Consider the following 14370-nt stretch of genomic DNA (forward strand, 5'->3'; position numbering starts at 1 on the left):
CAGTTACACATACATGTTTACATTCTATTTTCTCACATTATCATGCTCCATCATAAGTGAGTGCACATAGTTCCCAGTGCCACACAGCAGGATCTCATTGCTAATCCATTCCAAAGGCAATAGTCTGCATCTATCAACCCCAAGCTCCCAATCCATCCCACTCCCTCCCCCTCCCTCTTGGCAACAACAAGTCTATTCTCCAAGTCCATGATTTTCTTTTCTGTGGAAAGTGTCATTTGTACAGTACATTAGATGCCAGATATAAGTGGTATCATACGGTATTTGTCTTTCTCACTTCACTTACTATGAGAGTCTCTATTTGATCCATGTTGCTGCAAATGGCATTATTTTGTTCTTTTTATGGCTGAGTAGTATTCCACTCTGTGTATATACCACATCTTCCTAATCCAATCATCTGTCAATGGACATTTAGGTTGTTTCCATGTTTTGGCTGTTGTGAATAGTGATGCAATGAACATGTGGGTGCATGTGTCCTTTCTAAAGAAAGTTTTGTCCGGATATATGCCCAAGAGTGGGGTTGCTGGGTCATATGGGAGTTCTATGTATAGTTTTCTAATGTACCTCCGTACTGTTCTCCATAGTTGTTGTACCAGCTTACATTCCCACCAAGACTGCAGAAGGGTTCCCTTTTCTCCACATCCCCTCCAGCATTTGTTCTTTGTGGGCTTATTAATGATGGCCATTCTGACTGGTGTGAGGTGATGGTACCTCATGGTAGTTTTGATTTGCATTGCTCTAATAATCAGGGATGTTGAGTATTTTTTCATGTGCTTGTTGGCCATCTATATATCTTCCTTGGAGAATTGTCTATTCATGTCTTTTGCCCATTTTTCCATTGGGTTGTTGGCTTTTTTGTTGTTGAGTTGTATAAGTTGTTTGTATATTTTAGAGATTAAGCCCTTGTCAGTTGCATCATTTGAAACTATTGTCTTTTTGTTTTCTTTTTGGTTTCCTTTGCTGTGCAAAAGCTTGTCAGTTTGATGAGGTCCCATTGGTTTATATTTGCTTTTATTTCTGTTGCTTTGGGAGACTGACTTGAGAAAAAATTCATAAGGTTGATGTCAGAGAATGCTCTACCTATGTCCTGTTCCAGGAGTTTGATGGTGTCTTGTCTTATATTTAAGTCTTTCGGCCATTTTGAGTATTTTTGTGCATGGCGTTCCCGTTTCATTGATTTGCATGCAGCTGTCCAGGTTTCCCAGCAATACTTGCTGAAAAGACTTGTCTTTTTCCCATTTTATGTTCTTGCCTCCTTTGTCAAAGATTAATTGGCCATAGGTGTCCGGGTTTATTTCTGAGTTCTCTATTCTGTTCCATTGGTCTGTATGTCTGTTTTGATACCAGTACCACACTGTCTTGATGACTCTGGCTTTGTAATATTGCCTGAAGTCTGGGAGAATTATGCCTCCTGCTTGGCTTTTGTTCCTCAGGATTGCTTTGGCAATTCCGGATCTTTTGTGGTTCCATATAAATGTTTGGATTGTTTGTTCTAGTTCTGTGAAAAATGTCATGGGTAATTTGATAGGGATTGCATGGAATCTGTAGACTGCTTTGGGTAGTATGGCCATTTTTACAATATTAATTTTTCCAACCCAGGAGTACAGCTTTCCATTTCTTCTTTAATTTCCTTGATTAATGTTTTATAGTTTTCAGCATATAAGTCTTTTTTACCTCCTTGGTCAGGTGTATTCCCAGGTAATTGATTTTTCGGGTGCACTTTTAAAAGGTGTTGTGTTTTTGTATTGTTTGTTTGTTTTTTAACAGCTGTACCTGTGGCATATGGAAGTTCCTGGGCTAGGGGTCAAATTGGAACTGCAGCTGCTGCCTATACCACATCTACATCAGCACTGCTTCTGAGCCACATCTGCCACATGTGTGGCAGCTTGCAGAAACACCAGATCCTTAAACTTTCAAGCAAGGCCAGGAATCAAACCCATATCCTCACAAGACACCATGTTGGGTCCTTCACCCCCTGAGCCACAACAGGAACTCCCACGTCTCTAACATCACCATGTACTCCATTGCCAGCCGGGTATCTTGCACAAGCATGCTGATAGTGACCATAAGCTAAAAAGAGAATGACACTAAAAAAAATCAGTCTGATATCACAACTGAGATACTATCACAAAGCAATTGATGCTGAGACTCTCAGGTCATTTTCAGATAGAAAAGAGACGACGCATACACATTGGATGGGGTCTAACTCATCTACTTCATTCCAAATGTATTATCCTAAAAAGAGCTACTTTATAAATAAGAAAAAACACAGCGAGTTTCTAAAAAGGAAAGAATTTCCAAATATTTCCAGACTTTTTATTTTATTTTTTTATTTTTATTGAAGTATAATGATTTACAGTGTCATGTTAGTTTCATGTATACAACATAGTGGTTCATATTCTTTTCATATTCTTTCTGTTATGGTTTATCAAGGATATTGAGTATAGTTCCCTCTGCTATACTGTAGGAACTTGTTTATCTATTTTGTATATAGTAATATGTATCTGTTAATCCCAAATTCTTAATTTGTTGCTTCCTCCCTTCCCCCTTTGGTAACCATAACCTTCTTTTCTATGTAGGTACTTTATTTTAAGTGTATTGTAGCAAATTGCAGTGGAATAAGTACACTGATTGAGTCTAACATTATGTATTTGGAACGTGTGGCTGTTGACCTCAATTTGCAGATGTACAAGGAACACGCAAATCAGCATTTCATGGTGGTATCCTCATGGGCAAAGACTGTGTCTTATTCCTTGTTTGTATGGGGTACCAATACAAGGCCTCACACAGGTGTGTTTGCAATGATGAGGGTTAAAGAGATGTGTTGGAACCCAGCACTAGGGAGTCAGAAACTGAGTTCTAATCCTGGTGACACCACTTTCTAATTTTATGAAACTGGAAAAGTGACTTAATCTTGAGTTATGAAAGAATGAATGTGTGAACTAACTGAAAAATCAAATAAAAACTATAATTATTGGGAGTCCCTGTTGTGGCTCAGCAGTAATGAACCCCACTAGTATCCATGAGGATGCAGGTTGGATCCCTGGTCTTGTTCAGTAGGTTAAGGATCCAGTGTTGCCATGAGCTGTGGTGTAGGTCGCAGATGAAGCTTGGATCTGGTGTTGCTGTGGCTGTGGCTAGGCCGACAGCTGCAGCCCCAATTTGACCCCTAGCCTGGGTACTTTCATGTGCCACAGGTGCAGCCCTAAAAAGCAAAAACAAACAAATTATAATTATTGAATGAATCCTGGCCCTTTATTGGTCAGTAACTTCTGCTTAAGCCAGATAAGTGTGTGTTCTGTTCTATTAGGTCAGAGCCTGTTCATTTTGTTGCTCTCTTTCTTTCTTTAGTCTGTGAATTTCTGGTACGTGCTGGTGATGAATGATGAACATACAGAAAGGCGATATCTGCTGTTTTTCTTTCTGAGTTGGGGACTTCCAGCTTTTGTGGTAATTCTCCTCATTATCATTTTGAGAGGAATCTATCATCAGAGCATGCCCCAGATCTATGGACTCATCCACGGTGACCTGTAAGTATATCCACTCGGAGCACCCTGCCTCCTCAGCCTTTCTGTACCCAAGCAGCTCTTCTGGTAGGTGGTAGAAGCAGGTGACTAAGGGGTCTGATTAAAGGAGTACTGTGAAGACCTTTGCTTTCCTGCCACACCATCTAACTTTCTACTTCCTCTAATTATCTATTTAAATAAGAAACTATTGCCCCTCTGATTCCTTAGATAGACGCAATTTCTCTGGTGAGTTGATGTATCAAACAGTTCATAGTAATTTATACTTTGTAATAATTTAGTTTGTTAGATTGAGACAAACAAAAATGCTTAGTGAAATCTGGGAACTATGAAAATTTTGGTAAAGAATAGAATCAATGAAAAACGTTGTGTGGCGCATTGTCTAATGAGTCTGATATTTGGGGGCAGGGTGAGGGCTGTGGTAGGCACCATTGATCCTAAGATCCTTCAATACCAAAAGATTATATCAGAGTGGATGTAAGGTGTCTGCAAAAGTTCATGGGAAGGAGACAAGGTAAATTGGCTCCTTCTTATATATTCTGATTAAAGTTCACTAGTGACCTTGAAATCTTTATACACACACTAATATTCATGCCTTAATGCTAAATGTGGTATCTTAAAGCTTTGAGGACCATTCAGCCCCTTTTATTGACCATACACACACAAAACCCTTTATAATAATAAAACTTAATCACCCCCTTCATGTAATGAGGATATACAGAGAAAAGTAACATTTCTACATAAGAAAGCTTAAATCTTAAATCTTAAAGCTTCAATCAAATAGCTTAAACACAATCTTATGGGGACAATATTATCTAATTATCTCACAGGTTATTGTGAAAATAAAAGTTGGTTAATAAATGTGGAAGATCTTTTTTTTTTTTTTTGCCTTTTTGTCTTTTTTTAAGGCCATACCTGCGGCATATGGAGGTTCCCAGATTAGGGGTCTAATCGGAGCTACAGCTGCCGGTCTACGCCACAGCCACATCTATGACCTACACCACACCTCATGGCAATGCCAGATCCTTAACCCACTAAGCGAGGCCAGGGATCGAACCCGCAACCTCATGGTTCCTAGTCAGCTTTATGTCCACTGCACCACTATGGGAATTCCAAATGTGGAAGATCTTTGACAGTAAAAGCACTATATAAGCAGAAATCATTTTAATATCATTATTGCCTCATCAATTATAATCATCCATTTTATACTTAATAAATACTTGTTTTTGATTTATGCAGATCTATTTCATACATGGACAGTTGCAGACTAATATTCCAAAGATATCAAATCGATCCAAAGAGATTAGCTGTTGTAATACGCGAACACCCATTAAGTACCATATACAGTAATTTGTATTTTTATTGAGGTTCAGGATGATTCCCTCATCCTGATTATAGTGTTACAACAATAGTATTGAAATGTAGTAAAAGCTTTTGTCCATGTAAGATTTTAAAAGCCTGATCTGGAAAGAAATGATTGTGTCTTTTCACAATTATAACATTTTACTATTCCTGGCATGAATTTAAATCTTGAGCTGCCAGATTCAACTTCAGAAAGTTCTGCATCATTCTTATGAAGTCCAGACTAACCATGAGACAAGTCGTGGTGGCCAGCAGCCTTCCCTTTCATGATGGCAAGACAGAGTTATTTGGCAGCAATTTTAGCATCACATTTATACACACCCATGCTTGAAAAATGGGCCCCAATGAAAGCGATGTTCATTAGAAGAAACTCTCTGTTGATGCTTCTAAAAGGATTTTTAAAGAGAGAAATAAAGTATTACACAACAATGTCCAAACCAAAGGGGTCTTAAAATATTTGCTTTCTGAGGCTTTTGAAGAAAGTTCTTTATCACCAGCTCAACTGTAGTAAGTAAAATGTAAAACATATTAACCTTTACCCCATTTAGTATTATAGGATTATTAAGCCAAAAATGACTAACCTTTCTAAGTAATATAGGTTACCTTTCTCCTTCATTCACATCATATGAATTTATTTCCTTTTTTAAAAAATTCTGTATGTTTAATATCACTTTAATCTCAATATAAGAATAAATTACTACATTATTTTTGTAAAATATTGCATAACTATATCATTTGAAAATGAGCCTTTTCTCTGGAGGTAATGATGGGACTTGTGGTTGTAAAATAACAAGACATCTGTTGTGTAGTAGTTGTTTGTAGTAATAAAACTTCTTTTAAGTGAAGCATTTTCTCTAAGTAGATCTCTAATGCACTCATATGTGCAAGTTGTTATTTTTACAGTGTTTTTGTCAAATTTTAGAACCAAGATTATGGTAATTTCAAAAACACAGGAAGTGATCTCTCTTTCCCTGTTAGCTAAAAAAGTTTACAAGTTTAGTGTTGTTTCTTAAAATTTTGGAAGACATCGCACATGAAAGCCAGTTAGGCCTCAAATTTTTTTTGCAATAAGACTTTTAATTACAGATTCATTTTCTTTTAAACATGTAGAACTATTCATATTTTCTACATGTGTTTATTTCTGTGTTAATTTGATAAATTGTCTTTTTTTCTAAGAATATTTCCATTCCTTCTAACTATTCAAATTTTTTTTGTTTGTAAATTGGTAGTGATGAATCTTTTTTCATTTTTGATTTTGTCTGTTTGTATCTTCTCTCACCTTTTTTTTCCTCTCTTGATCAGTCATGATGGAGGGGTTATGAATATTATTGTTCTAACTCAAATTCAGCTTTTGACTTCTTGGTATTCTCTAGTGTGCCTTTATTTTCAATTTCAGAATTTTTTCTATACTCATCTTTTTAATATACTTTTATTTTGGGATTTTGTCTGGTTTTTCTTTTTCTTCCTTTTAAAATGTATTCTATTAATCTTATTTGCTTTGGTTACTATATGCCAGGTATTATGCATTTATTTTAATGATTTAAAAAGTTTACTCAGCTTGGGAGTTCCCTTCATGGCTCAGTGGTTAACAAACCCAACTAGGGACTATGAGGATGCTAATTCAATCCCTGCCCCTTGCTCAGTGGGTCAAGGATCCAGCGTTGCCGTGAGGTGCGGTGTAGGTTGCAGACGTGGCTCAGATCCCCCATTGCTGTGTTGTAGACTGGCAGCTGTAGCTCTGATTCAACCTCTAACCTGGGAACTTCCACATGCCATAGGTACATACCTAAAAAAAATTAAGAAGAAAAAAAAAAAAAGGTTTACCCAGCGTTTTTGACATGTAGTTCACATGCGTAATTGCATTGTTTAATGTGTACAATATGATGATTTGATACACACATCTATTGTGAACTAATTACTTCAATAGTGTAGCTCCTCTATCATCTCACACAGTTACCTGTATGTGTGGTAAGAAGTTTAAGATTTCTTCTCTTACCAGTTTACAAGTACATAACACTGTATTGTTAACTATAGTCACCTTGCTTATAGTGTATCTCCAAAACTTACTTGTCTTACAACTAGAAGCTTATACTTTTTGACCAACACGCCCCACAACCCCCCATCCTCAGGTCATGGCAACTACCATTCTAATCTCTTTTGATGAGTTCAGCTTTTTTAGATTCCTCATATAAACGAGATTGTACGATTTCTTTTTCTGGCTGAATTTTTTCACTTAGCATAATGCCTCCAGAGTCTATCCATATTGTTGCTCATGGTAGGATTTCCTTCTTTCTTTTGGCTGAATAATATTGTATTATTATATTGTATATATTGAGATATATATTTCACATCTTCTTTATCCATTCACTCATAGACAGACCCTTAGGTTGGTTCCATATCTTGGCTATTGTGAATAATGCTGCTCTGACCATGGGGTTGCAAATATCTCTTCAAGGTCTTGATTTCATTTCCTTTGTATATACTTGGAAGTGGGATTGCTGGATCATATGACAGTTCTATTTTTTTTTTTTTTTTTTTTTTTTTGCAGAATTACCATGCTGTTTTCTGTAGTGGCTGTAACAATTTACATTCCCACAACAGTCTGTGATCTTTATTATTTCCTTCCTCCTGCTAACCTAGCGCTTAGTTTGTTGTTTTTCTAATTCCTTGAGGTATGAACTTAGGTTGTTTATTTGAAATCTTTCTTATTTCTTAATGGTGGCTTTTATAGCTATAAACTCCATCTTAGAGCTGCTTTTGCTGAATTCCATAAGTTTTGGAATATTGTGTCCCATTTTTGTTTAAGATATTTTTATTTCCCTTTTGATTACTTCTTTGACCCACTGATTGTTCAGGAGTATATTGTTCACTTTCCATATATTTGTGAATTTTCCTGTTTCCTTCCTGTAACTGTCTTCTAGTTTCATACTATTGTAATTAAAAAAGGTATTTACTAGGATTTTAATCTTTTTTATGGTCATTATCTTTTTAATACAGTAATTGCATTACTTGTTAAAGACATGGAAATTTGGGTATTCAATATATGACTACAGTTCTGAAACCAAATAGAAAGTTTAGAATATTCAAGAGTTTGATGACTTGCCTCAATACAATAACTGGGATTGTGTGGAGAACAAAATCACAGAGGTCTCTCTCTTTTTATGAACAGGCATTTAGGGCCTTTTAATGAGAATTTACTCTTTAATATATAATTACAATGAGCAAAAATAGAGCCATTAAACTTACTTCTTTTTCTTAACCTTTTCTTTTTTTTTAAATCTTTTAAAATTTCTTAAGACTTATTTGTAGCGTAATATGTGATCTATCCCGGAAACTGTTCTGTGTGCACTTGAGAAGAATGTGTATTTTGCTACTGCTGGATGGCATGCTCTGTATGTTTGTTAGATCCATTTGGTCTAAAGAATAGTTCAAGGCCAACATTTCCTTCTTGATTATCTGACTGGGTGATATGTCCATTGTTGAAAGTGGAATGTTGAAGTCACCTATTATTGTATTCTTGTCTATTTCTCCCTTCAGATTGGTTGGTATTTGCTTAATATATTTGGGTGCTCTGATGTTAGGTACATACATATTTTTGGTTATTATATCCTCTTGATTAATTGATCCTTTATCATTATATAATGGCCTTCTTTATCTCATTATACCTTTTGAGTTAAAGTCTATTTGTCTGATATTAGTGTAGTGACTCTTGATGGAATATCTTTTTTTCCCTTCATTTTGAGCCCACGTGTGTCCATAAGCTCAAGTGAGTCCCTTGTAGGTAGCATATATTTGGATCTTTTTTAAAAAATCCATCCAGTCATTCTGTGCATTTATATTGGAGAATTTAATCCATTTAGAGTAATTATTGATAAGGACTTGCTAATATATCTTATCAATTATTTTTTGGCTATTTTATTGTTCCTTTGTCCTTTTTTTCCTCTCTTGCTATCTTACTTTTTGAGTGGATGGTTTTCCATAATGATATGCTTTGATTCTCTTCTCTTTATCTTTTGTGTGTTTGTTGTAGGTTTTTGCTTTGTGGGGCCATAAGGCTTGCATAAAATACCTTAGTGATATAACAGTCTATTTTATGTTGATAAAAACCTAACTTCATTTCCATACAAAAACTATTTTTTACCCTTCCTGTTTTCTTTTTGAGGTTACAGTTTACCTCTTTTTAAACTGGGTATTCATTAACAAATTAATGTAGCTATAGTTATTTTTAATGCTTCTGTCCTTTAACCTTTTGTTAGAGTTAAGTGGTCAACACACTACTTAATTACTATATTAGGATATTTTGAATTTGACTATATACTTACCTTTACCAGTATGTTGTAAATTTTCATATGTTTTCGTGTGACTAATTAGTATCTGCTCATTTCACCTTGAAGAATTCCTTTCAGTTTTTATTGTAAATCAGGGCTAGTGGTGAAGAATTCCTTTAGTGTTTGTCTGGGAAAATCTTTATTTCTCCTTAATTTCTGAAGTACAGCTATATCAGATAGGATATTGTTAGTTGGTAGGATTTTCTTTTAGTGCTTTGAATATATCATCCCACTCTCTTCTGGTGTGTAATGTTTCTGCTGAAAAATTCATGGATGGCATCATGGAGGTTCCCTTGTTAAGTTACATGGGGGTTTTTTTGTTTATGTTTTTTGTTTTTTAATTTTTATTTTTTGCTGTCTTTTAAGTTTCTTTGCCTTTGATTTTTGAGAGTTTTATTGTAATGTGTTTTTTGGAGAAGATCTCTGTGAGTTGAGTTTGTTTAGGGACCTCTGTTATTTATTCTGAAATCCAATAAACATCTTTATCAAAATGACATGCAGCTATTTTATGTTTAGCAGGTTTAAGATTAAGCTCTTAAGTGTGTGCTCTGACCTCCACTTCCTATCAAAAGTCCACCATTCATCCAGATACCCAGACTGTGAACTTGAGTTTTCTGTTTTTTCTTACATTTCACATCTTATTAATCATAAATTATTTTATACCCTAACTTATAAATGTCTTCCTGATTCACTCTCATTTTCATCTTCCTCTCTTTTTTCAGCACCATTTCTTCATGTCAGCTGTGTTATCTCTGTCTGTCTCTTGGGTTGCCTTTTGTGTTCTTATCTCTTGTTTTTTTTTCCTTTTATAGTCCATCCACTAGATTTTGAAGTATTGAAATGATTATATCACTCTGATGTGTAAAACCCAGGAGTTGCTTTTCATTACTGTCAAGGTCATAGATTGTTAGGTTATCCACAGTTATGACACTAAACTCTTGAACCAGCTTCTTTTAGCATCCTTCCCACCCATCATCTCCAGTTACCCTGAATCACTCTCTATTTCCCATGGTCTTTTATGCCTATACCTTTGAATATGTCTTCTATGTCTCAAATGCTTTTCTTTCATTTCGCATGTCCCCAAAATACCTGTTCTTCCTCTAAGCATCAACCTATATGTCAATTCTTTAAAATATCTATTTTCAAATTAAAACACTACTTCTTATATATAGCCTTGGTAGACTCAGCTCCCTTCATAAATCCTATGATTATACTACACATACTGTACATACTATATTATGAATACTTGATTAAGGTAGCCATGTAAATTGAAATCCAGGCTGGAGGTCAGTGATAAATTACAGAATACATGGTGAAGAGTTAATGAATTTATGATGGATGCAGGGCTTAATGCACTTTATAATGGAAATATATGAAGTGGAAAAAGAAAAGCCTCAACTAGAGGAAATTGATACAAATGTAGATTTAGAGAAAACTTTCATGCTTTCTCTATCCAGCAATATATATATAATAAAATTTTGCACAATAATATGATTAGCAAAATATATCTAAAATACCTGGAATTTACCAAATAATACTGTCTCAGTATTTTAAATATTGTCATATCTTAAGGAAAAAATTTCCTTATACATATATAAAAGATCAAATTCTAATTTACCAAGACTAATGGATTTTTTTTTCCCACTATAAAGTATGGGGAGCAAGTTACACATACATATATACATAATTTTTCCTCCCATTGTTGTGTTACAGTGTAAGTATCTAGACATAGTTCTTAGTGCTACAGAGCAGGATGAATGGATTTTTGAATCTAGATTTGAATCACACAGTGTGATTTGGAGAAAGGTTTTAAAGAACCTGTAAAATTTAAAATTTACTTTTGTCAATGAAGTAAAACACTCTATAGACTAGTTACTGCTTCTTTGTCACTGAGTGGTTTATTCCTATGAATCTATAGGAAATTATACTATAAGTTAACAAAACAAGGCTTTTTATATACCTTTAATATTTTTAAAGACATTTTCATTTTGTGATAGAAATTCTTCCAGCTTTTTTTTTATCTTAGATTGAACAGTTCTTAATAAAAGTAAAGCTAACGTAAATGAAATCTGTCCTTGATTGATTTCCATTGATTACCAGAAGTAACTCTATTGAGAGTACCAGAGGTAGTCTCTATTGAGTGGTTTATATTGAGTTTCTTTGGAAGTAGTCACCTAGTTTTCTTGGATTGGCTTCTCTGCTGCCTTAGGAAAAGAAAACAAGGGAAGGAGAATCCCTCACCTTATGATGTCAAGTGCAGAGGAAAGAGAATAACACACCAAGTCAAGAGCCAGGGTGAAAGCAGAGGGAATATGGCCCTGAGAATCACCCTAACTAGATAATATGCTGCTAATATGTGGCCACAATTATGTTACTACGGACGGATAGAGTGATTGAGAATGAGCGTCAGAGTAATGGTATATGGGGGAGGACAGTGAAGCCGACTTATCTGGATAACTTACCTCTGAGCAGTAAGGCCCTGACACATTAATAATTGTCATTAACCATAAAAGACAAAACAATGATGACAGGTTTTTACTTCCAAAATAACTTGCTTTTTTTTATCTTTCTTGATAATTTGCATGAATACAAACTTAAAGAAAAATCAACATATTACTTATTGAATAACTATTACGTGCTAAGGCCCAAGTGAATTCTCTTCTATTTAAGCTAAGAATTTGTTTGCTTATAATGAAAAACTGCGTAACAATTTTAAAATTGATCACAGTGTTTTAATTTCTCAGTATTTTAGTTTCTTAGTATTTTAGCCTCATGTCTTACATTGGACGTTCTTAACAAATCTTCATTGTAAGCTATTCTGATTATCCTGCTTCTGAACTAAATTAGCCATTTTATAAATTACTCAATCCTCTAAAAACAATCTAATTTTGCTAGCTATATTAGGAGAAATATTAATATAGAGGACAAATCTGTGTATTCTAAATTAGAACTAAAGTAGAAGTAATAGTGTTATATGGGAAGCATGCTGTCATTTGACAGTCTTTATTTTCATTGAATTAATTAAAAAGAATCATGAAAAAATGTTTATAAGTATGAAGAATGTATTTACCTATTGTCCAAGGATTAGAGAAAATTGCTGTAAATTTATGGAAGAGAGATCTTGGCAGGATCTCTTCATGGATTTTCTTAGGTGAGTGGAATATATTACACACGGATGTGTACACACACACACACACACACACACACACACGAAAAGAAGTAGCAGCTTTCGACTAGCACTTTCCAGAGCTTCAAAGTAAAGAGACAGTGAGAGTATGCTTCCTCACAAGGTTTTAGAATCACAAAATCAAAGGGTTGGAATCTATCTCATTTGCCTTAATAAAGTTCCAGGTATGTCCTCAGAAGCATATCATTATTCAAACCTCTGTTCAAAGACTCATTAGCATCTTGAACTTATTCTAAGCATACTCAGTTTATTGACCTTTTACAGCTACTAATTATACAACTCATTCTGCTCCTCTTACCTCATTCTCTTAGCTTGTGTTAGCTTTTAGCTCACTGAGCAACAGTCTCAGCTTTTCTAACTACTGCTGTATCTCTCCAAGAAAAATTCCAACTGGTGCTTTGAGTTATACCCTTCATGGCTTCTCTGAAGTCTCTGGATCCTCTTATTCACATGCAAGGTGGAACCATGGTGAAAAGAAACTTTATAAAGCATTGAATTCAGTCTCCATACAATCCTAGAGTAATCTTTACAGCATCACTGGCAAATTTCATTAACTTTATACTTGAACCCCTCTGTGAGAGGATGTGTATTTCCTCCCAGGACTTTTCACAGAGAGTAGAAATATTTTAGATGCTGGCTCAAAATTGAATTGCTGGATTCATACAAAAAACCCAAATTATTCAATTTATTAATCTTTCATTTTGTCACTGTTCTTTTGTTTCCAAGCTAAATGTTTCTGATTTGTTTAAATATTTCCATATATAACATGCTTTTGCATCTTTTTACTATCTCAGTAGCTCTCATCTAAACTTGTTCTATCTGTCCATTTATATCAGTCTCCTCCTCCTCCTTCTTCTTATTCTTCTCCTTTTACTTTTTTTTGTTTTGTTTTGTTTTTTCTAGGGCTGTACCCACAGCACATGGAAGTTCCCAGGCTAGGGGGTCCAATCGGAGATATAGCCGCCAGCCTATGCCAGAGCCACAGCAACACGGGATCTGAGCCAGTTTGCGACCTACCCCACAGCTCACAGTAACTAACGCCAGATCCTTAACCCCCTGAGCAAGGCCAGGGATCGAACACTCAACCTCATGGTTCCTAGTTGGATTTGTTAACCACTGAGCCATGACGGGAACTCCTACATTTTTTTTTTTGAAAGAATTTTAAATAGAAAATTTTTAAAAAATTCAGAGTTTACATATACCCTTCACCTGAGGGCACGTATATACATACTTTTATATAACCATAGTACAGTGATCAAAACCAGAAAATTAAGTATGATAAAATACTCTTAACTAAATGACAGTGTTCAAATTTCACGAGTTTTCTCAAAAATTGGTGACAAGCATATGATTTTCTTGTTATTTCAGTATACTAATATGATGTATGATATTATTAGATAGAGCATATCTACAATTCCTGGAAGGAATACCTCTTGGTCATTGTTTTATTTCTTAGTGTGGAGTTGGATTCCCTTTATTTTTATTTCATTTAGTATTATCGTATCACTATTCATTAGTGATGTTGGTCTGTGAGTTTTTTTTCCCTTGGACTGTGTTTCATTTGGTTTTACTTACTTTATAAAAACATTTATGAAGTTTCTCTTTTTTATAGCACATGAGACAGTCTGGTCTTAAGAGATTTGGTAGAGTTCCCCTGTGAAACGATCTGGGCTTGTTGCTTTTTTATGGAGTTGCCCATTAATAACTTGTCCTAGTTCTCTCTAGAAATTAGTCTGTTTAAGCTTTGTAAATCTAAATCTAAATGTTGCATAGATTTTCAAATTTACTTGCATGAAAGATTGTAAAGCCCTTGTCACTTCTTTATGATATACCCACAAGCATGAAATTCTGTTCTCCACAAATGATCTCACTTTCGTGACCTGGTTTCCTTAATACCAAACAGCATGACAAAATCTTTGTTAACTGCTCCTAGCTATGGAAAATGAAGGGA

The 14370-nt window shown here is 34.9% G+C and overlaps 1 protein-coding gene across 5 annotated transcripts in view; it reads left to right on the plus strand.

Moving 5' to 3' along the window:
- Positions 1-14370, plus strand: part of ADGRV1 (adhesion G protein-coupled receptor V1) — a 574200-nt gene that overhangs the window by 407144 nt on the left and 152686 nt on the right. For all 5 annotated transcript variants that reach the window (XM_021085372.1, XM_021085373.1, XM_021085375.1 and 2 more), the window contains one exon: positions 3370-3548. In XM_021085372.1, coding sequence (XP_020941031.1) covers positions 3370-3548 — 179 coding nt within the window. The remainder of the gene's footprint in view (positions 1-3369; positions 3549-14370) is intronic.

This window comes from Sus scrofa, chromosome 2, assembly GCF_000003025.6.
Source record: "Sus scrofa isolate TJ Tabasco breed Duroc chromosome 2, Sscrofa11.1, whole genome shotgun sequence".
Lineage (NCBI taxonomy): Eukaryota > Metazoa > Chordata > Mammalia > Artiodactyla > Suidae > Sus > Sus scrofa.